The 21,257-nt window shown below is 51.3% G+C and overlaps 1 protein-coding gene across 1 annotated transcript in view; it reads right to left on the bottom strand.

Annotated features, from left to right (window-relative positions):
- Nucleotides 1–21,257, bottom strand: part of UNC13A (unc-13 homolog A) — a 64,534-nt gene that overhangs the window by 23,185 nt on the left and 20,092 nt on the right. Inside the window, exons 10-30 of the mRNA XM_045778359.2 lie at nt 20,039–20,074; nt 16,885–17,092; nt 14,154–14,693; nt 13,785–13,893; nt 11,704–11,750; nt 10,629–10,707; nt 10,461–10,466; nt 9,909–9,980; nt 9,410–9,629; nt 8,674–8,901; nt 7,633–7,774; nt 7,339–7,508; nt 6,580–6,695; nt 5,387–5,550; nt 4,849–4,999; nt 4,485–4,553; nt 4,086–4,175; nt 3,733–3,867; nt 1,775–1,908; nt 394–479; nt 92–218 (exon numbers count right to left, since the gene is read on the bottom strand). Coding sequence (XP_045634315.1) covers nt 92–218; nt 394–479; nt 1,775–1,908; nt 3,733–3,867; nt 4,086–4,175; nt 4,485–4,553; nt 4,849–4,999; nt 5,387–5,550; nt 6,580–6,695; nt 7,339–7,508; nt 7,633–7,774; nt 8,674–8,901; nt 9,410–9,629; nt 9,909–9,980; nt 10,461–10,466; nt 10,629–10,707; nt 11,704–11,750; nt 13,785–13,893; nt 14,154–14,693; nt 16,885–17,092; nt 20,039–20,074 — 2,929 coding nt within the window. The remainder of the gene's footprint in view (nt 1–91; nt 219–393; nt 480–1,774; nt 1,909–3,732; nt 3,868–4,085; nt 4,176–4,484; nt 4,554–4,848; nt 5,000–5,386; nt 5,551–6,579; nt 6,696–7,338; nt 7,509–7,632; nt 7,775–8,673; nt 8,902–9,409; nt 9,630–9,908; nt 9,981–10,460; nt 10,467–10,628; nt 10,708–11,703; nt 11,751–13,784; nt 13,894–14,153; nt 14,694–16,884; nt 17,093–20,038; nt 20,075–21,257) is intronic.

Genomic DNA, 21,257 nt, shown 5'->3' with positions numbered 1-21,257 from the left:
TGCCCAGGGAACCCTGAGTAGGTCAGCCCTCATCTCTGGGCCTCAGTCTAGCTGTCAGCACTACAGTTCTGGCTTGGGGCAAGGGACTTACGCAGGGTACTCAGGCACGCGGTCCTTGAAGGCAGGAAGCTCTGCCACATACTCATTGTACAGCCACTTGACCTTGAAGTGTAGGTTCATGTAGTCAGCACTCTTGCACAGGCGATGCTTATCATGCTCTGGTAGGGAAAGAATGGAAGGTCTCCACACTCTGTCTTGGCAGCACCAGCTCTGGCCATCACAGGTGCCCAACCTCAAGCTTGAGGCTCCAGGACGCTCACAGCCTTGGAGGGGATACTGAGGCAAGGTGCCTGCTATAGCCAGGCTAGCAGACATGGGGATAGGGGTACTTACCCTCCATGGCATACTTCATGTCCTGGGCAAACAAGTTCCACATCACTTCGGCACTGATTTTACCCACATTCAGCTCCTGGGGAAACCTGGTGAAAGTCATGGAAGTATGAAACTTTGGTAGATGGAAGCTGGATGGCAAAGGCTGCTTTGGCCTTCCCAGCCCAGAGGATAGTGAAGGACAGACAAGAGTTCTGGATTCAAGCTCCCCCAAAGCCACTGACATGCTGAGTGACTCTGAACTGAAGCCCTGCTTCTCCCTGAGCCTCCACCTATCTATCTCTCCATCCCTTCATCCATTCATTCATCCAATCATCCACCTTTCTACCCATCCATTCACTTACCCATCTGTCCATCCATCCATCCATCCATCCATCCATCCATCCATCCATCCATCCATTTCTCCATCCAACCAGCTATCCACCATTCCTTTATCTACCCCTTCATCCTTCCACCAATCTATCCAATCATCCACCTACTCATCCATTCACCTATCCATCCATCCATCCATCCATCCATCCATCCATCCATCTCTCCATCCAACCAGCTATCCATCCATTCCTTTATCTACTCATTCATCCTTCTACCAATCTATCCATCCATCCACCTATTCATTCAACCATCTACTCATCCATCTGTTCATCTCCCCATTCAATCATATCTCCATTCATCTGCCCATACATCCATCCACCCTTCAGTTCATCCATCCCAAATCCCTGATCTTAACTGAGTATCTAACTAACCAAGAGATATTGGCACACCAGAGTTAGGAGCCCCTTTAGCACTCAGGGAAAAATAAGACACAACAGTTCATTCAGCTAACACAGATGAAAACTCTACAGACGTATAAATCTACAAATCAAAACCGTGTACATACTCACATGCGATTACACAATATACGATATTGTATATTGAAGTGCATTCCATAATTGTATGCATATATACAATTCACAATTAAACCCATAGGTCACAACTATACACAGAATTACACCCACACACAAGATATAATGCAATTTAAGTGTAAAACATTTAGCAGAGTATCTAACACATAGTAAATACTTGAGCAACACTGTCAATTGTTATATATGAACCTACACACATATACAAAATTATATACATATGTACACATTGTTATTCACACAAATCAACACATATAAAATACATGTCTGATTACATCAGTGATTGTATACATACACACAATTTTATGTTTATAAATTATGCCATTTTTCATTTAGGCACAACCACACCTAGAGTTGCCTCCACATACACATCATTTTATGTGTAGTTAGACATGATCACCTTTACACATAAGACACAAAATTGTGCACACACACACACACACATGATGACCTCCAGATAATTAAAGGCACGATACACAACTCACTGGTTGAGGCAGGGAGTGTAGGAATTCTTGTCTTCCTCAATGATGGACACTATGAGAGTAATCAGCTTGGACCAGAAGTCAAGGTTCTTAATGCTGGGTCCCTGTTCCTCTGGGGGAACTTCTCCCTTCTTGGCCTGGAGTGGGGAAGTGGAGACATTGGTCAAAGGGGTCCATGGGTGGGTGCCTCAGTTAGTTCATTATTGAGGGGAAGGAGTTTAGTGAGGAAGCAGTGCCATTAACACATGGATGGTTCAGGTAGGAGAGCTGTATGAAAAGGAACTGAATTCATGTAAACTGGCCCAAACAGAACTCATGTCCATTCAGCTCAACAAAGCTTAATTAGACTCAACTCATAAAAGTGAATAGAACTGAATTTAGTTGGAAAAAAACTGCAGCCCACTAAACCAAATAGAACTGAAGTGAATGTCAATCAGGCCCATTTAGCTTAACAGATGGAGATTCTCAGAATTAATTTAATGAAACTGAACCCAGGCCAATTATATTGAATGTAGTGGAATTAAACTTAACTGGATTGAATTAAACTCAAATGAATTCAATTGGATTGCACCTAATCAGCTCATCCAAGATCAACATCATCCTAAGTAAAAATAATGGAAATAAATCAACTCGAACTCAACCCACCCTAACTTAATCTAATTCAACTCAACTGAGTCAATCCAATCCAACTCTACCTACTCAACTGAACCTAACATACTCAGGCCAGTTCAATCCTACTTTAGTCAATCAATGAAAATGAATGTAGCTAAGTTCACTGAAATGAGCCCAACTCAACCCAACTCATTTGAACTCAACTATGCCTAACCCAACAACCCAGCTCATCCTCACTCAAGCCAACTCAACCCAGTCAAGAATAACTTCAGGGGCGCCTGGGTGGCACAGCGGTTAAGCGTCTGCCTTCGGCTCAGGGCGTGATCCCGGAGTTCTGGGATCGAGCCCCACGTCAGGCTCTTCCTCTATGAGCCTGCTTCTTCCTCTCCCACTCCCCCTGCTTGTGTTCCCTCTCTCGCTGGCTGTCTCTCTCTCTCTGTCAAATAAATAAATAAAATCTTTAAAAAAAAAAAAAAAGAATAACTTCAACTCAAGTCAACTGAATAGAAATAAATGGATTTTTATAAAATTAACCCCAGCTCAATCTAACTCAGTTCTGTTCACTAATTAGCCAAGAGCAATTGTAAGTCACCTGAATAGGAATAAATGGAAAAAAAACTGTTTATAGTTGAACTAAATCCAACCCAATTTAATCCACTGCACCTCAACCCAATTCAATTCAAAGTGACTTGGTTTCAAAGCAAGTTGACTTCAACTTGAAGTCAACTGAATGTAAATGAATAGAATGAAATAAAATATCACTAAATTGAGCTTATGTGTTATCTCCTATCAGAAGCCCAAGGTGAAGTAGGGACCACCTTAGCTCCCACAGTCTCCTGCAATTCCTCCATCCCAGGGCTAATCATCCTAGGTTGTGAATTTCAATGTATATATCTTTTCCTTCTAAAATGGTATGTGCTCCTTGAAACCTTACCGACAATCCTGGCATTATATGTGTAGATAAACAAACACGTGTAGAATGATCTCAAGTAAATTGAGTTGAAATGACCAAAACTGAACTCTACTCAAGAAAACAAATTCCACTCAACATTTATTGAATGGTGATTCTATACTAGGTATGCTGCATGCCAAACTCAACTATGTTTAACTAAAACTGAATTTATTGAGCATCTATTGTATATCACGTGCTAAGCACTTACCTACATTTTATCTAAAGATAGCATCTCGTTAAATTTTCTCCTCTATTCTGAGATATGGGTTTATGACTCCATTTTACAGAGCAAGGTACTGAGGCTCAGTTAAATCACTTGAGAAGGAGAAGACCAGGGACTTGGGCCAGGGTCTGGTTGGTAACCCTTGTTCATTTCTGCTTTATCTGGGGTCCTCACCGGGTCTGTCTGGTACTCCCGACTATAGAGTTCATGACAGTTGTTGAAGATGTACTCATAGGTAGAGTTGAGGCAGGCTTTCACACAGTCTTTCACCACCTGGCTGGCTCGGGGCGGGCTTTGGAGTTCTTGCACCTAGAGGGAGGGAGGCAGGCAGAAGTTGGCACAGCTGGGACAAGAGGTACCCAGGAAGTGGCTACCTGTGGTTATGAGTTTAAGGAAATGTAGCAGTATGAAAGCAGAGGGTCATTGAGAAAGGGCACTACTCTCCAGGAGAAATGTTACTTGGTTAGGAGCTAAGAGTGCTAGAAAATGCCCGTTGGAGAGCTAATGGGACTGGGTCCCCTTCTTACCTTCATCCGAAAGAAGGTGATGCTGGTGAGAAGGTCCACAGTGGATTTGAGGTCCTGGAGTCTCTCTGGGCTGCTGGCTGGGAAGTTATTCTGTTGGAAGGGAGAAGAGAGGTGGGATTATGGAAGAGGGCTGGGTGGGGGAAGACTGTTTTAGGGGAAATACAAGTTTCAGGAAGTGTGTGAGGATCCACGAGAACACCTTGAAGCAACTGGGGGCTCTGGTTGGATGCACCAAGCATACTGGGCAGGTGCTGCCCATGTATGTGTACACATGTCAAAGGAACACATTCTACTTCCACATGTTAAGATGGGTCCTCCCATGTGCACCTGCTGGGAGCTCTCCCCTATGGGCACACACACGTGTAGGAGCAAGCAAGTCATTATGCATGTACTTCTCACCCGATACATGGAGAGGTCGATCCGCAGGGAGTTGTGCAGCTGGTCCAGGAGCTTGACAAAGCGCTCTTTCTGAGGAGGAAGTGGAGGAGGATGGATGGAAGCAGGGACATGGGAGGCAAGTGCAGCAGCTAAAGGTGGCTGCCATTTTGGGTGAGTGCTTACTATACACTAAGTGCACCCCATCCACCATTGAACTGAACCCTCGTAATATCCGTTTCCATTCTACAGAGGGGTAAACTGAGGCTTAGAGAGGGCAAGGGACTGGTGCCAAGTCACACACTAAGTCAGGTCCAGATTGGAGACCAGGGAGTCACATAGGGTCTGGGCTCTCCCTCCTCCCCCAGCCCCAGTCCCTGGGACTGACCCCAAAGTTGGAGGCAGCAAAGCGGTCAGAGGCGGACACGTTGGTGGAGGCGGTGGTGTGCGCATAGTAGGCATTGATGTTGGCAAGCAGGGTGCTCATGACGGCAGGCACCCCAGGACACATGTACTTGGAGGAGAGGCAGGCAAAGTGGCTGGTGGGAGATAAGGGGAGAAATTGGGCCTGGCGTCCAGCCAGGACAGGCATTGTGCCCCCCAGAATGCCTCCAAGACAGCATTTGTCAGTGGCTCCCTTAAACCATTCCCTCTGGCTGATTGTGTCTTCCAAGTTTCTCTCTGTCTTCTCTCTGGGTTGCCCTGTCTCTGCCTCTAACTCTTGACTCTCACCCCGTCACTTCAGCTCCCAGAAACAGCACTTTCCTAACCTCCAAAGGATTACAGAATGCTCACCACACCCACATCCTCTTTGGCTCCTTCTCCCAAGAACCCTTCCACCACTAGATCTGCCAGTGTCCACTTTGGCCCCCTCACTCCAGTTTCCTGCACCTTGCCCTCACGTCCACCCCAGCCTGCAGCCTCACGTCATGGCTTGGTAGATGGACTCCACGCCATAGCGCATGGCAAATTCATCCACAATTTCCTGGGCTGTCTCATCATAGTAAACCTTCCAGGCGTCATCACCCTTGGCATCTGGGATCTTCACAACCCCATTGTTCTGCACATCTGTCACGAAGTGGAACAGGTTCTGCCACCAAGAGGGAGAAGGCATCATGAAGAGTGCATTGAGGCACAAGGGGTCAGAGATCCCAGGTCTGGGGCAGCTTACATCATCTGTTTATTTATTCATTAATTTATTCATCCACTCTTTCATCCATCCACCACCCACCAATTCATTCAACTACCAAAAATTTCACCCATTGACTCATCCATCCTTGTAACACTTCACCCACCTACCCACCCATCCATTTATCTATCCATCTACTCATTCACCCATCGATCCAGCTACCCCAAATCCACCCATCCACTCCTCTATCCTTTTATACATCCATCCATTTATCCATCCACCCACCCATCTATCTAAACTTCCATCTGTCTGCTTTCCCATTCATTCACTCACCCACCCAACCACCCACACATTCATCTACCCAAAATTTCATCCATGCGCAAATCCTCCCTTCTAATAATCCAACCACACACCCATCCATTCCCTATAACTACCCACAGCTTAATCTGTCCATCCAGCAATTCATTCATCCATCCAACCATCCATCACCTGTTTATCTACCCATCAATTTATCCATCCATTCATCCATCATCCATCTTTCCACCCACCCACCTATCCAAATGCCCCCAAATTTACTCATTCACTCATCTATACTTCCAATAGTTCAACCACACATCTGTCCGTCCACTCATCCTTTTATCCACTCATCGTCTATTTGTCCACTCAATCATTTATTCATTCAACAAACTGAGTTCTCTCCAGGATCCCCTGTTCAGGCCTGGGACAGATGGAAGACTTGGAGCTGGGTAGTGAGACTCTGCCTGGAGGTCAGGGAGGGCTTCCCAAAGGAGGGGGCCCTGAAGCTGGATGGATAGGGAAGAGTTTTCCGGGCAGAAGGAATGGCCTGGGGGACAGTCTTACAGACCCAAGGAGTGTGGATGGTGTGACTGGAAAGAGGAAGGTGGAGCTGGGGCAGGCAGGAATGGCAAGTGGAGGCAATGTGGGCGATCATAGTGAGCTTTGAAGGCAAGAAGGAACAATGGGCCTCACCTCATGCAGACAGGTGTACTGGACATGGTAGGGGGCCACCTTTTCTTCACCTTTGATCTCCACACTGATGTGTAGCCGGATGGCACCTGACACAGCGGATTTGTCAGTCCGCTTGTCTGCAAAACCGAAATGGATGGCTGCATCAGACCTGTCCATTACAGGCCTGGGATATTTTAATGTATGCATGACGGTAGCCCTCCTGGACTCCCTGAGATTAAGACCTGGGTATCTTCTCAGATTGTCTCTCTAAGCGTGTGCCGCTCCCATTAGCCTAGAATTCACGAGGCCCTGTCTCTTCCTTCAACTAGGACTCCAGACCTTGCTTCCTTGCTCAGGTTAAATTCCTGAGTCTGAATCTTCCTCTTTAACCAGGAGCCCTAGGCCCTGCTTCTCCCCGAGACTGGGCTCCCAGGCCCTGTTTCCCCCATCAGATCAAGACCTCCAGAGTCCACTCATCTTAGACAGGGTTCCTGGGTCTGTGCCTCTCTCTTCAGACTAGGACCCCCGGGTCTTGCTTCCTGCCCCATCAGTTTGGGCCTCACAGACCCGGCCCCCCTCCCATCAGATTGGGTCCCAAAGCCCTGACTTCCCCATCAGATTGGGCCTCACAGCTCCCACCTATCCCATCAGATTGGGCCTCACAGCCCCCGCCTCTCTCATCAGATTGGGCCCCCAGACTAACTCCTCCTGACACTGGTTCCCCAATTTGGCTCCCTGGGGCGCCCTCCCTGTCCCTTGCAGAACACCACCCATGCTCACCCAGGTTGTACCACACGTCCATCTCGCCGCTGAGTGTCCGCACCTCGATGATTGTCTGTCCCAGAAAGTCATCAGATTCCCTCTTAAACCGCTGCTTCACCCGGGATTTGATGTCATCATCCTCATCCCAGACACGCACCTTGATTCGGTCTGAGGAGTTGTGACATTCACTGGAGGGTGGGGGGAGGCAGAAGCTGGGGTCAGGTGGCTGACACAGGCTGGTCTTGGAGTGCCCTTCAGCTGCCCCAGCAGAGAGCTACCCCTGGGGGCCCAGGGATTCAGCCAGGCACTTACAAGTGGAAGTTCTCCTCCCACACAGGGTTCAGGTTCCCATAGATGGTTTTTGTCCGTTTCTTGGTCTTCCCAACCTGAACAGTGACATAGGGGTCACTGGATCCCGTCTTGTCCTTTGCCTGCAAGCCCTGGGCACAGACCACTGTAAGACACACAGGACAAATACAGATATGGGCTCAAGGAGTGAGGTATGCTGAGAACAGTCACTGCCACGGGCTGGACTCCACGTTGCTTGTTGGAGACACCTGTGACATAGCCTGAGGGCTTTGTTCTGACTGCAGGAGCCCATGGGGACAGCCACAAGACACGAAGGGCTTGCTAGAGAGTTAACACCCAGGGAGCCCTTAGGTGATGCAGAATGGGGAGGTGCCCCAGGGCCACCCCTGAGTAGGACATTCTATACATTGTCCTGAAATCTCCAGCAGGACTGAGCTTACAGTTGCTCACGGAGTCACCTATTTCTTGGCGCCCCCTGCAGGGCTCCTTCCCTACCAGCTCCCAGACTCATGTCTCCACCCGCACTGGGGCTTCCGGGGGCCACCTCCTGGACACCCATTGCCCTGAAATCCTCAGCTTGGGGTCTGCTTTCAGGGGAATTTGAATAAGGTTAGGCATGGATAAACACCCTAAAGCTTCCATCCCTGGGTAGGACCACTCTGCTATGTGAGCTCAACGCTGTCCCCCAGTGGTACGTCCACAGCATTGCCTGCTCATTGGCACCCTGTGTAGGGCTCCCTCCCTCCCAGGCTCAGTTCTCAACTCCCATGACTTCACCCCCCAAATAAACAATGTGCCCTCAACTCCTCTTTTTGGGGTCTGATTCTGGGGCGGCACCAACCAGGACTCATCCAGATAGTGTCATGAGCTCACATTTGGAGGCATACACGCCCACGCTGGGAGCACAAACACTCACACACACGGACACGGAAAAAGCATAGGCCACACTCAAGGACACGCAGCAAAAGGAAGAGCCATAGGAGGAAGCACAGGGAGCTGAGAAGAAGGGACCCTGTGGCCACGCTCAACCCCCCGCGGCCTCACCAGTGATGCTGATCTTGGCCGACCACTTGGATGTGCCGTCCAGCACGCTCTGTTTGACCGCCTTCATCTGCTGCGTATGCGCGGTCTTGGTCACGGCGAAGATCTCCTGGATGAGCTCGAAGATCTCAGGTTTGTTGCGCTCCCGGATCTTCATGCGGTCCTTGAGCACCATGATGATGTTCTGCGTCCGGTCCTCCGCCCCATGCTTGGAGCTCTTCTCCGCAGCCCCTGCGGACGCCGACAGCAGTCACCGTCCAGAGCGCGCTCCCTCACCGGAGCGAGAACCCCAACTCCCATTCCAGAGCTTCCTCGGCTGTGGCCAAGGGTACTTTAAGTCGTTGGGGCTCCGGTGACTCACCCCCCCCCCCAAGCTAGAGCTGCTAGAGCTTTCTACCTGCTCTGTGAATCCTACCCCTTCACCCGTCAGTCCCCACCTGTCTACGTGTGTCCCCTCCCCCTCTGAATCCCCGCCTTCTGCCAAGACCCCGCCCCTTTTCTGAGCCCCCTCCCTCCCGAGCTAACCCTAATGCGAACCCATTTTTCTCCAGGGGAACCGCTGACTCTCAGGAAGCCCATCCCTTGCACAGTTTAGCTAGTCCCTGAGTTCCGCCCCACCCCTCTCTGACCCTCTTGCATCTTTCCCCTCCTCTCGCCTCAATGCTCCCGCCCAGGAGTCCCACCCCTGTCTTTGCCCCGCCCCCTCCGCGGAGCCACGCCCCTCCAGCCCCGCGCTCACGCTGCAGGCAATCTGCGTTGAGCAGGTCCTGGCACTTCTCGTGGCACTTGACGCCGCACTCGGTGCAGCGCATGCCTTGCCGCGCGATGCCCCACAGCAGCCCCTCGCACTCGTAGCAGTAGGTGGGCGTGGTGGCCGTCCACACCTCGAAGTTGTGCGGCGTCGTGCAGGAGATGGGATAGATTAAGGCTTGCAGGGTCTTCTTGTAAACGTGGTTTTTCTGAGGGGAGGGAGGCGGGCGGCATGGGGCGCTGTCCTGCCCCGCCCTCACCCCCTTGCTGAGTATAGTAAAGTCCCAGGCCCTCCCCCTGCGCCCACACTGTGGGACCACGGTTCCCGTGCACAGATCATGTTGGCAGGATGTTGTGCGACCCAATTCTGGAAACCAGATTGTGGAGAGCGAGGAATGCCTGTCTCTCCCACTCTCTTCTCCTTCTCCTCTAGGAGCCCCCAACCCAGCCCACCCCTCAACCAGTGGAAGGGGAGGCACCCCACGCACCAGCTCCTCGTTGTTCAAAGTGCTGGAGGCCAAGGCCGAGGTGATGCCGGCTTTTCTGGACTGGACCAGGGACTGGGGCAGAGAGATCGCCCAGGAAGTCACAGGGGTCGATTCACACCCATGGGGTTGTCATCACAAGCAGAATCCACAGCCATGGTTTGGGGTCACCAGCCACGGATTGAAGCCACAGCCACGATTAGGAAACAGGTCACAGCAGTGGGAGCAGGGCCAGCAAAGAATTGGAAAGTGACAGAGGCTCTGGGTTAGAAGGGACCCTGGAAGGTGTGCAGCCTCACACCCCTGACTCACCCATCCCCCACCAGAGTCAGGAGCTGTACTTGGCATGATCACCAGCCACAGAACAAAACTACCAGCCACTCCATGAACCAAGCTCAGGAGTCACCTGTTCTCTCCCCTACCCATAAACTGTAGGACATGGCAGGGTTCCCCCCACCCAGGACCCATGGGTTGGGGCCAGTTGAAAGATCCTATGGGTGGGGGGGTGTTCTGGGGAAGAGATGGAGACTGAAGGCCCAGGTCACCATCACTCACCATGGCCTGAGTGTCCATGCAGCAGGCAGGGTAGAAATCAGATTACATTAGTTCCAGAGAACACCTTGCCAGCTCCCCGTCCCAGGTCTGCCATGGGCAGTTGTATAGGTTGAGCACTGCTTATGGCAGGCCTGTTTTGCTGGGGGAGGAGAGGGCACAGGTGCTCACCAGGTCGCTCACGAGTGGAATGGGCTTCCTTTTGCGGATGTCTGGCATGCTGTCAATGATGATGAGGCCACCTCCAGGGCTGCAAGACACACACAGGGATGTCAAGGGCCCAGGCTTCCCCCTTCCTCCAACAGACATCACTTGAGGCCCAGACACCACTTGATCTCCCTGGGCATTAAAGGTCGAATTGTGTTTCCCCAAAAGATACATTTAAGTCCTAGCCCCTCAAACCTCAGAATGTGGCCTTATTTGGAAAGAGGGTGATGGCAGATATAATCAGTTCAGATGAGGTCACACTAGAGCAGGTGGGCCCCTAATCCGGTATAACTGGTGTCTTTATAAAAAGAGAGACAGCAATGTGACAAGAGACAGAGATTAGAGGGACACATTTACAAACCAAGGAATCCTGAGGATTGCCAGCAACTACCAGGAGCTAGCAGGGCAAGGACGGGTTCTCCCTACATGTATCGGAGAGAGTGTGGGCCAGCCAACAGCTTGATTTTGGAATTCGGGCCTCCAAAACTAAAAGAATCTATTTCTGTTGTTTTAAACTACCCTTTTGTGGTAGTTTGTCACAACAGCCCTCGGAAATGAAGACACTGGATGTCAGCTTCCTCATCTGGGAAATGGGGAGATGATGCAGTTGCCCCCGTTTAAAGAAAAATTGAATTAAGGCAAATCTAAATAATATAGTAAGATATTCAAGAAAGCTTTCCTTATGCTCAAAATTGGAAAATGGATATATGTATATTTAAAATCTATTCTCGGGGTGCCCAGGTGGCTCAGTCGGTGAAGCGTCTGCCTTCGGCTCACGTTATGATCCCAGGGTCCTGAGATCGAATCCCGCATTGGGCTCCCTGCTCAGTGAGGAGCCCGCTTTTCCCTGCGCCTGCCGCTCCCCCTGCTTGTGTTCTCCCTCTCTCTGACAAATAAATAAACAAACAAACAAACAAACAAATAAATAAATACAATTTAAAAATTCCTGGTTGCTCCCACGGGGCTGAGGCTATGGTGTAAAGCAGCCTCAAGCTCTGTGTTCAAAACACCCTCCTACCCCCACAGCTCCGTTACTCACCCGCCTTTGAACCATAGGGATTTAGACATCTCTCCTTCTCCTCGGGCCTGTAGGACAGACAGACAGATATGGTCAGGGTGGCAGCCTCTCCCCAGGGCAGGGTAGGCTCCCCACCCACCTTTGTCTCCCCTTTGGGCTGGAAGTCAGGAGGCCTGGGGCCTAGTCCTCACTGTGTGTCCTTAAGCTTTCTGTGGTCCTCAGTTTGCCCATCTGTAAAATGGGGAGAGAAGAGCTCCTCTCCACCACCAATCTCGGTAGAACTTGGTCTCCTGGTCTGCCAACCTGGGGTTGTGTTAGTATCATCTCCAACAAGAGCTCATGTTCTATAGTCCTGGGATTCTCAGGGGCTGGTTCAAACACTTGTAAGATTCTGTCTTCTCCCAGTCTCATCTGCTCACCTGATCTTTTACCCCAGGGCCCTTGCCTGAGCTGTGCTAGCTCTTTGTATGCCCTCCCACCTACTGCACACGACCGACCTCCATTTATCATTCAGATCTCAGTGCAGACCCAGGGTTGACACCCCCACCTCCTATGAACTAAAGGGTGGCATGGCGGGTGAGGAGTGGGGAGAGTCCAGCCCTCTCTTCTGAAGTATTATTGAAGTATTTTGGATATCACTTTTCCTTAAGTGTCACCTCCTCCAGGGAGTTTTCCTGATTGTCTTGGATTAGTTTTATGCTCCTTCTATGAAATCCAGAGAGTCTGCCCATGTTTATTTATATATTTTTTGTCCTATTACTGGATCCATTACAAGAGTAGCTACTGTTTTTTCATTTATTTTTTTATTATGTTCAGTTAGCTGTTTTTTCATTTCATTTGCTGACTTAGTGAAAGTTATTCAATAGATTTTATGCTGCATATTCTTTTCTATCCTTTGCATTTAGAACCATGTGAATGGATTACTTAGTTAAAAAAAATAAAATTCTGGGGCGCCTGGGTGGCTCAGTCGTTGGGCCTCTGCCTTCCGCTCAGGGCGTGATCCCGGAGTCCTGGGATCGAGCCCCACATCAGGCTCCTCCGCTGGGAGCCTGCGTCTTCCTCTCCCACTCCCCCTGCCTGTGTTCCCTCTTGTGCTGGCTGTCTCTCTCTCTGTCGAATAAATAAATAAAATCTTTTAAAAAATAAATAAATAAATAAATAAAATTCTGTTTTAAAACCTAAGAAATCTGATTTGAACTTCCTATGGCTCTGATGTTCGATGGTCTAGGACTCTGGGAGTTTGTTTAGGGTCTCTTACTGCCAGTCTCACCCCAGTTTGGAAGGGCCCCTTGAGTAAGGGCACTGCTCTGTCCCCAGCCTAGGGTGGCTTGAGCAATTGGAGAGGTAAATGAATGGCTTCAATTCTGCTGTCCATCTGAACAGTCACCCTGACCCTAATGCTAATCTTTCACTTAATTTCTTCCCTGACCAGACCTCAGATCTTTCCCCAGCCCTGACAGTTGTACCCAATGTGATCCCAGGCACTGATTCCTCCCCAACACCAATTTTAACCCAAACCTCTGATCCCTGACTGCTGCCCTAACTCTGACCTCTATCCCTATCCCTATGCCTAACCTCTACCCCTATCCATGAACTTGACCTCTGACGTAGCTGTAACCATGGCCTAGCTCCATGTTCCAGCTCACCACTCCTTCTTCCCCACTCAAAATTCCAGGCTGGCATGGGGGAGACTGGGCTGGGCCTTGGTGGGGCCAGCTGGTTGGGGAAGAGGACAGGCAGGCATGGGTGAGAACAGGGAAGGGCCCTTCAGGAGACAGATGAAGCCAAGGTGTAGCCAGGGCCAGAAAGGGATTGGATTGGATAGGGTCTGGGCCAGGAATGGTGGGGCCAGGACAATGACAGGTGGGGGTGGGGCCAGGTTGGTGTGGGCTGAGCCATGGAAAGACCCGGATGTAGGGATGGGGCACGGAAGTGGGCGTGGCCAGGCGCTCCAAGGGCCAGTCGTGGCTAGTGCGGGCAGCGCCTGGAAAAGGGCCAGGGTGGGTGGGGTACCCGACTGGGGGGGAAAGTGGGCAGACCGGTGGCTGCACGGGTGTGGGCGGGGCATGAACCTGACCAGGCTGGCGGCTGCTTTCACTCACCTCCTGCAGCTGCAGCCGCACTTTGTTGAAGGCTCGAAGCCAGTTGGCTTTGGCCCGGGACATGGAGTCCTGACCCTCCTGGCCTTCCTCATCCTCTCGTCGCCTGAAACTGAGACAAGGGGCGTCATGAGACTCCAGGGCCGGCCCTCCCTTGACCCTCTGCCCTTGGAGTGACGTCAGGCCCTCCGTGGCCTCTCTGGCCCTTCAGAGACACAATGACCCATCTGGACCCCCTCTGACGGGCTTCCGTGCCCCTTCCGCTTCCCCACCCACGACCCTGTGACAAACTCCCCTCCTTTCGCCAGGTCCATACGGACCCCATCACAGGACCGTTGACCCCGTGACAGCCCCTTGGGCCCCTCCCATTACCTCTCCTCAGACTTGGGAGGTTCCGTCTCGGGGGCCCGGTCAGCTGTGGGCACCTCCTCGGGTGCACCTGTCTCCGGGGCTCCTTTGGCCACGTCGTGGGCCTCGGCAGGTACAGCCAGAGCCTTCTCCTCCTTTTCAGATGCAGCCGATGGAAGGCTGACTCGCTTAAAGTCTTTGGGTTCAGCCACGGCCACCTCTTCTCGCTGCGTGTAGCTACGGATGTCATCAGGCACCTCCTCCTCCTCCTCCAGCTCCTCCTCCTCCTCAGGCAGCTCCTCCTCCTCCTCCAAGAAGTCCTCCAGGTCCTCATCCAGCTCCTCGTCCAGTTCTTCGTCCAGCTCTTCCTCATCCTGGTCCCAGCGCGGCGAGTCCTTGTGGTAGCTGACCGAGCTGTGGCAGGAGTGGTAGGAGTCCCGGTCCCGCTCGTCCTCCATTTCGGAGCCCTGCAGACTCTGCTCGTCGGGGTCGAAGTCCTCGCTCAGCTGCGAGCTGCCCTGGCTCAGTTCCCCCGAGGAGGCATAGCGGCTACTGCCAGTGGGGCTGTGGGGACCAGCCAGGGCTCAGCAGCGGACGCACAGAGCCACTGCCTGACCCAGCCCCGGTCACGCAGTTTCCATCCCCCAGTCATTCACTCAGCATCGGTTAGGCACCTACGTTCTGCCCTAGGGACCTGGGAAACACAGCCGTGAACAAAAGAAACAAAAATCTCCGCTATCCTGGCGTTTCCAGTCTGGAGGTAGAGGCAGTAAACTCCATCGATGACATGAGTGATCACTGATGACGTACTGTGCGTCAGTCCTGTCTATGCACTGTGGAGGCTGCAGATGCTCCCCTCATGTGCTGGGGACCCCACTCAGTGTGCTCACGCCCAGCCTTTGGAGACTTAGTGCTCCTGAAACTTGCACATGGCCACGCCTGGGTCTTGATGTCCCCGAACCTCAACCTGGTCCTCCTCCCACCAAGCCTCCTCATTCACCAGGGACCCATGCCTCCCTGCCTCCACTCCTTGCCTCAGCCTCCATCCACAGCTGACCCTGCAGTGGGTCTCCCCAGCTCCACCTCGAAAACATATGCAAAATGCATCCACTTCCTTGCACCCTGGGCCCCCCCCAGACCAGGCTCTGCCATCTCCTCCAGAGGCAGCCCCAACGTCCACTCCTAGCCCCAACAGTGCTTGCTTCCCTTGGAAGCCACAGAGGGACTTCTTCAAGTCATAAATGCAATCGCATACCTCCTTGTTCCAAATGCTACCGTAGCTCCTTAGAGCCCTTGGAATAAATTCGGTGCCATGCCCTACACCCAGTGTGGCCCAAAGCCTCCAGCCTCCCCAGCTTATCTCCCTCCGAGCTCCCTTCTCTTCCCCTGCTCCAGCCACACCAGCTTTCTCACTGTTCCTCCAAAACCCTACACTCTTGCCCACCTCTGGGCCCTTGCCCTTGCTGTGCCCTCCACCAGGAACACCCCTCCTCATCTGCTTTATCTGGCAAAATCCTTTGGTGCCCGCTGAAATGTCACTTCTTTGAGTGAGTTTCCCCCACCCTCTGGCCAAGTCAGGTCTTTATATGCTCCTAATATGCACTCTGGATCGTGCTGGACATGAGTAGGAAGAAGTGTCTATCTCTGCCTGCAGGTAGGCAGCATGTCGCATGGGCCACCCCTCGTTCCTCTTCTAATCATTCACTCAGTCATTCAACAAACATCATTCCTTGTCTTAAATACTTCCTCCACTCTCAGTGACTGGGACCCCTTTCCCCAGCCAGCTCCAGGGGTGCTGTAGCAATCAAAATGGGGGTTCCTTCCCTAGCCGTTGTTTGCTAGTTTTTGAGTTTAGTTGATTGCGTTTTGGTGCCCATCCGTGTAGATGGCAGGAGACAGGTGGGGTATTACTTGGCTGGAAAGGACTCCAAGCTCCCTATGCTGATGAACACCCCTGAAGTCCAGCCCAGCACATTCTGGGCTCCCACCACTCTAAGCACTTTACAAATATCCAATCTGCTTAATATCATGTTTGTCACTGTTCCGTTTGGAAACCAGGCCCGGGGTGATCAGGTCAGCGAGGAAGGACGGCAGGCACAAACGTCAGCCTCCTGGGCTTGAGGACCAGCAGCCTGCACGGGGCAGTGCCGTGGCCCATGAGGGCCAGGGGACCCACCTATGGGACAGATCTAGGGACAGCCAATTTCAAGGGACTAGGAATGGTGGCCACACCGAGCAGGGACAGCTCCCGAGTCACCGTGCCCATGGCTGCCAGTCAGAAACACAGAGTTGGGCCATTAGGGAGCGCCAGGCAGCACCGTTCCAGGACCACTCGCTGGCTGCTTGCTGGGAGTCCTTCCAATATCACTATGCCTCACCACCCTCCATGAATGCTCGTCTCTTCCTCCACCCGCTCCTCCCCTGCCCAGTTGAGAGAACACAGAAACCAGTGCCCTTAAAGGGAGTGCCAAGGCACCGCCGTATTTCAGGGACACCTCTCAGGGGCCTCCTGATTTTTTCCTCTTTCTTCAGCCGAAGTAGATGCCCCTTTACCAAGCTTGGGAGATTTTCTTACGAGATCAAGGGTAAAGGAAGGGCTCTATTACCTACAAGAAAGTATGGATGCTGCTTTCCTAGACCCACTTACCTCCACCTCCAGCTCGCCCAAGTCCCCTACTCCTCTCTCCACCCAGGACACAGGACCACATACATGCACACACACACATGCACAGATCCCTTTCTCCATGGTGGCTACCTGATGGCCCGTGGCTCGGAGAACTCCTCATAACTGTGCATGGAGTCACTGTATGATTCCCGGGAACCCAGGGGTGGTGGACGGACAGAATACTGGTGGACTGAGGCATTGGGCTGGGATGTAGTGTAATAGGGCGGCGGGATGCTGTTGCTTGTCTCGCTGCGGTAGTCACTGTCACGATCATCCACTGCGCTGTCCGGGTCATCATCTAGAAGAGAGAGGAGGGGAAGGGAGACAGTGAAAAGGAGGAGGAGAGAGAGAGAGCACACCATGGAGGCCAACGCAGTCTCTCGGACTTCTCAGACCAGGGAGTCTTCACTGGCTGCTAACCCAAGAAGAGGAATCTTTGCCAGAGTGAAGGAAGGATCTTGGGCCATATTAATAGAAGTAGAGGCTTTAGATAAGGGAGGAGAAACCCTGCTTTGCTGGTCAGACTGAACTCATAGTCTGGGGTCCAAGGTAGGTCCTACAATGTGAGGAGGACAAGGACAAATTAGAGGGTGTCCTTCAGCTCAAATGTAAGAATGGACTTTGCTTAAGTCCAGGCTTTCTGGAAACAAGATGAGTTTTTCCATCAGGCGGTGAGTCACACAAACACTCAGGGGGAAGTTTAGAGGGAAATCAGGAGGACACGGTGGAGTACAAATTTCCTTTAACCCTCAGAGATTTCATGATGTCCGAGGATGCAGATCCTAGATCTGAACTCACATGTGTAGGAATAAAGAAGGGGCTGTGACAGATACCTTAGCCCTCAAAAAGGATCAGGTGCTTAGGTTGGCAAGATCACCACACACTCAGAATCTATTGCTAAAATGGAACAGGGGGATCTGCTGAACTTCAAGTGTTTTATAAGAATTAAGGGATGTTTCAGTTTGGTTTGTTTTCCTTGACAAAAAGAGAACAGTGTGGAAGGATGTTAGATTGTGGTGGGACGGGAGAGACTCCATTCATTTAGAAAGCAACACTTGAGGGGCACCTGGGTGGCTCAGTCAGTTAAGTGTCCCACTCTTGATTTCAGATCAGGTCGCGTTCTTGGGGTTGTGAGATCAAACCCAGTCTGCTTGATCTGCGCTCAGTAGGGAGTCTGCTTTGAGATTCTTTCCCTCTGCCCCTCCCTGCCCTCCTGCACACAGGCATACCTGGGTGTGCTTTCTCTCCCTCTCTCTTAAAAAATAATAAAATAAAATAATAAAAGAGAAAGCAGCACTTGAAAACAAATGGGCTGCAAAAAAATTTTTTTAATTAAATTAAACCCCTGACTGGGTGGCCGATGGTACTCTCAACCATGGCATCAACTTACTGGTGACATTAAATGCCAAAGGGGTGGCTTGCCTCTTTTATGCCCCCATTTATAAGTTTTTTGCTCATTTCCCAGATGTTTGTGTGCTTTTCTTGCCTTATTATTTAAACCTTTAAAAAAATTTTTTTCTGGCTAATTGTGTCTGTTTCTATATATTTGATGAATAGGTCCATTTTTTTTTAATGTGCTAAACTGTTTTAAAAATTATTTTCACACTTCGCCTAGAGAGCTAGTTGGGTTCATTCCCAAACCTATTTTGCCTTTTGAGAAACCTTCATTTCATTTTCAGCTAGCAAAGCCGGCCTTACCAAGGTAATTCTGGCTTCCTGGTTTCTCAACTGACTTGGGCCACTGTGACCTACAAGCTTTTTATCTTGTCCCTGTCACTTGCGACCACCACCCGATTAATGTGCTGTGTGCCCGCAGAGCTCGCCTTTTAGGCAGAAGCAGATGTGCTTTTCCACGGCTCAGATCTGCAGGTGTTAGGGTGTAACTGTGAAGCTATAAAAGCCTGAAGTGGGGGGTCTGAAACCCAGACAGTCCCCCATGGAACTCTGGGCATTTGTCAGTGTCACCAAATTCCTCCTTTGACCAACCCGTCAACTTTATACCAGTTACTTTATACCAGTAACTTTATACCAGTTACCCGGGTATATATATAGCCTTTAGCCAAATGGGCATTCTTTCTACCAAACTGTCCTTGACTGGGCCAAGATGTTTCCAACCAAACTGCATGAGGCTGTGGGCATGATCACCAAATTATTAATTTTTTTCTGACAAACGGTCTTGTTTTAGGGGTAAATTGCTTCCTATTGGATTCTTTCTGCTTTCATCCAGACTCTGCTTTTTCCCAGATTGGTTCTCAACCAAATTGCCTGTTTCCCAATAGGCATTTTCAGCCACTCCGGCCTTGATGAAATGACCCAATTGTCTTTGTTCTTTATGACCCAATTATCAGCTTTGGCCAGATCGGTTTCAGCCAAAAATGTCTTTGTTTTTGACTGTGTTGTTTGTTCGTGGCAAACTGTTTGTTACCAAGCCTTCTTGGTTGCCAAATACCCTGTTTTGGCTAAATTGTTTCGGATCCAAGTATTTGTAAACATTTTCCCGGGTCCTGGAGGGAGGGCATAGGGGAGGTTGTCCATCAGGATGTGGGCACTGGGTGGAGGAGCTCCCAGTGGGTGGGGTAGAGGGAAGGAGGTAGATTCATGCTCAGGCTAGAAGACTGGATTTCTCTGGGCGGGGCAGGACATGGAGAAAAGGGAGCTGTTCCTCAGGGAGGCAAATGAGCATCTCGTTGTAGAAAGGGGGGTGAATTGTCTCCTTCTCCTGGGGTTAAATTGGAGGAAGAGGGAGAGGAACTTTGGAAGCTGAGGTCTCCAGAGTGATATGTGCCTAGGGGTCCCTGCCCAGTTGCTCCTTCTGAGACCCTCTCACCCCATATCTACCACTACCAAGTGACACTGGGGCCCATTTCCAGGTGGAGAAGGAAGGAAGGAGGAAGGAATCACAGGAGAGGAGATGACATTATACATGGGGAACGGGGAGGGGGAGGGGGAAGGGGTCACAGTGCCCAGCTGGAGACAGGCAGGTCTTTGGTCTAAATGCCCACTCCTCCCAGCTGAATCCCTCCACCCCAATAATGGTGCCCACTCCCCACCAAACCGAGCAGGACCCTCAACACAGATGTTAATGGTCAGGGGACAGGAGGGCACAGGAGGGGTCTTGCCGGTCCTTAGGCCCCAGTGTGCCCTCCATAGGCTCCCTGCTTCCCTGGCGGTGGGGCGGGGGCCTCAGGGTTGCCAAGGCACCCACCTCCCCATGGCCTCCCGGAACATCAAGCTGAGTACTTACTCTGCTGCTCACCCCAGCCAAAATAATTCCAGTTGCCTACAAAGAGAAGGGGCAGAGATAATAAAAGGGAGCAGGCAGAGGGGGGGCATGGGGAGGGGGACTCCCCCATCCTCCTCATTATCCCCATCTCCTCCTCCCACCCCAGGACCCCGATCCCCTCCTGCCCTGAGTATCATCTCAGAATGTCACTTTAACCACTGACATTTGTGTCACCTTCGGTCATCACATTGGGAGGCAGGGGGATATCCCCATTTTTCTCAGAGGCCACAAGTTCAGCCAGGAAGTTTTATAATAAAGGGGGCGTTTAGGCCCAGCGTTTTCCAGCTCTGAACTCTGGAGTCAGCACTCCCCACTCTCTCCCTCCCCCTTCTGGAATACAAGGAAAGAAACACTGAACTAGAAATCTAAAGTTGGAACACCACTGAGGGGTGGGTGTGAAGCATTCTGCTCATTTTACAAGTGAAGAAACAGGGCTCAGAGAGGTAGAGTGAGCAGCCTGAAGTCACTCAGCCTCTAAGGACCAGGGAGAGAACCGCATCCTCCCTCATCCCCTCATCCTCAGCACCTGGCATCTTGGAAAAATGCCTTGGACCAGAATCCTATCTCCTCTGACACTTGGCTGCCTCCTCCAAGAAATGGCGGTGACGAATCATTCTCGAGAGAACTCAGAGGTCAATGACGGGGGTATGTCTCCATTCAAAACTGAACCCACCCCTCACATCAGTCCACCTGTCCAGGTGTTTGTCATCTGCTCCTGCCTCACTTGCCTGACACTGTCCCCACCCCAATCCTTCAGTGACCCCATTCACCAGGGAGGGGTTAGTCATTTCTCAGGGCAGTGATGACCCCTCCCCGGGTAGGGAAGTCAGAGCACTTTCTCAATAGCACCCCCAAATTAGTGTAGAAATGGGGTCCCCCAACTGCAGTCCCCCAGCCCCTCCACCCACCAGGCTCCATCATTATCATCCTGGGCATATGGGAGGTCAACAACGGATACAGGGGAGACTGTGAGAGGGGATGAGAAGGTTGTAGGGGAAGCAGATGGAAAAGGAGAAAGAGGTCAAAAGGTGGGGTGCGGTCAAAATGTCGGGTGGGGCTCTGCCCTGAGACTATAGGACTTGTCACTTCCTCCCGACTCCAGGGAACTCGGAAGGCACTTTTAGGGGACAGACATCTCCTTGGCCCATGTAGAATGGGTCTGGGTGCCTCTGACTATCCA

Source organism: Ursus americanus, chromosome 14 (genome assembly GCF_024610735.1).
Source record: "Ursus americanus isolate L20-20 chromosome 14, mUrsAme1.1.p, whole genome shotgun sequence".
In the NCBI taxonomy this organism is placed as follows: domain Eukaryota; kingdom Metazoa; phylum Chordata; class Mammalia; order Carnivora; family Ursidae; genus Ursus; species Ursus americanus.
Note: the sequence above shows the minus strand (reverse complement) of the source record. Positions and strands in the feature narration are given on the sequence as shown.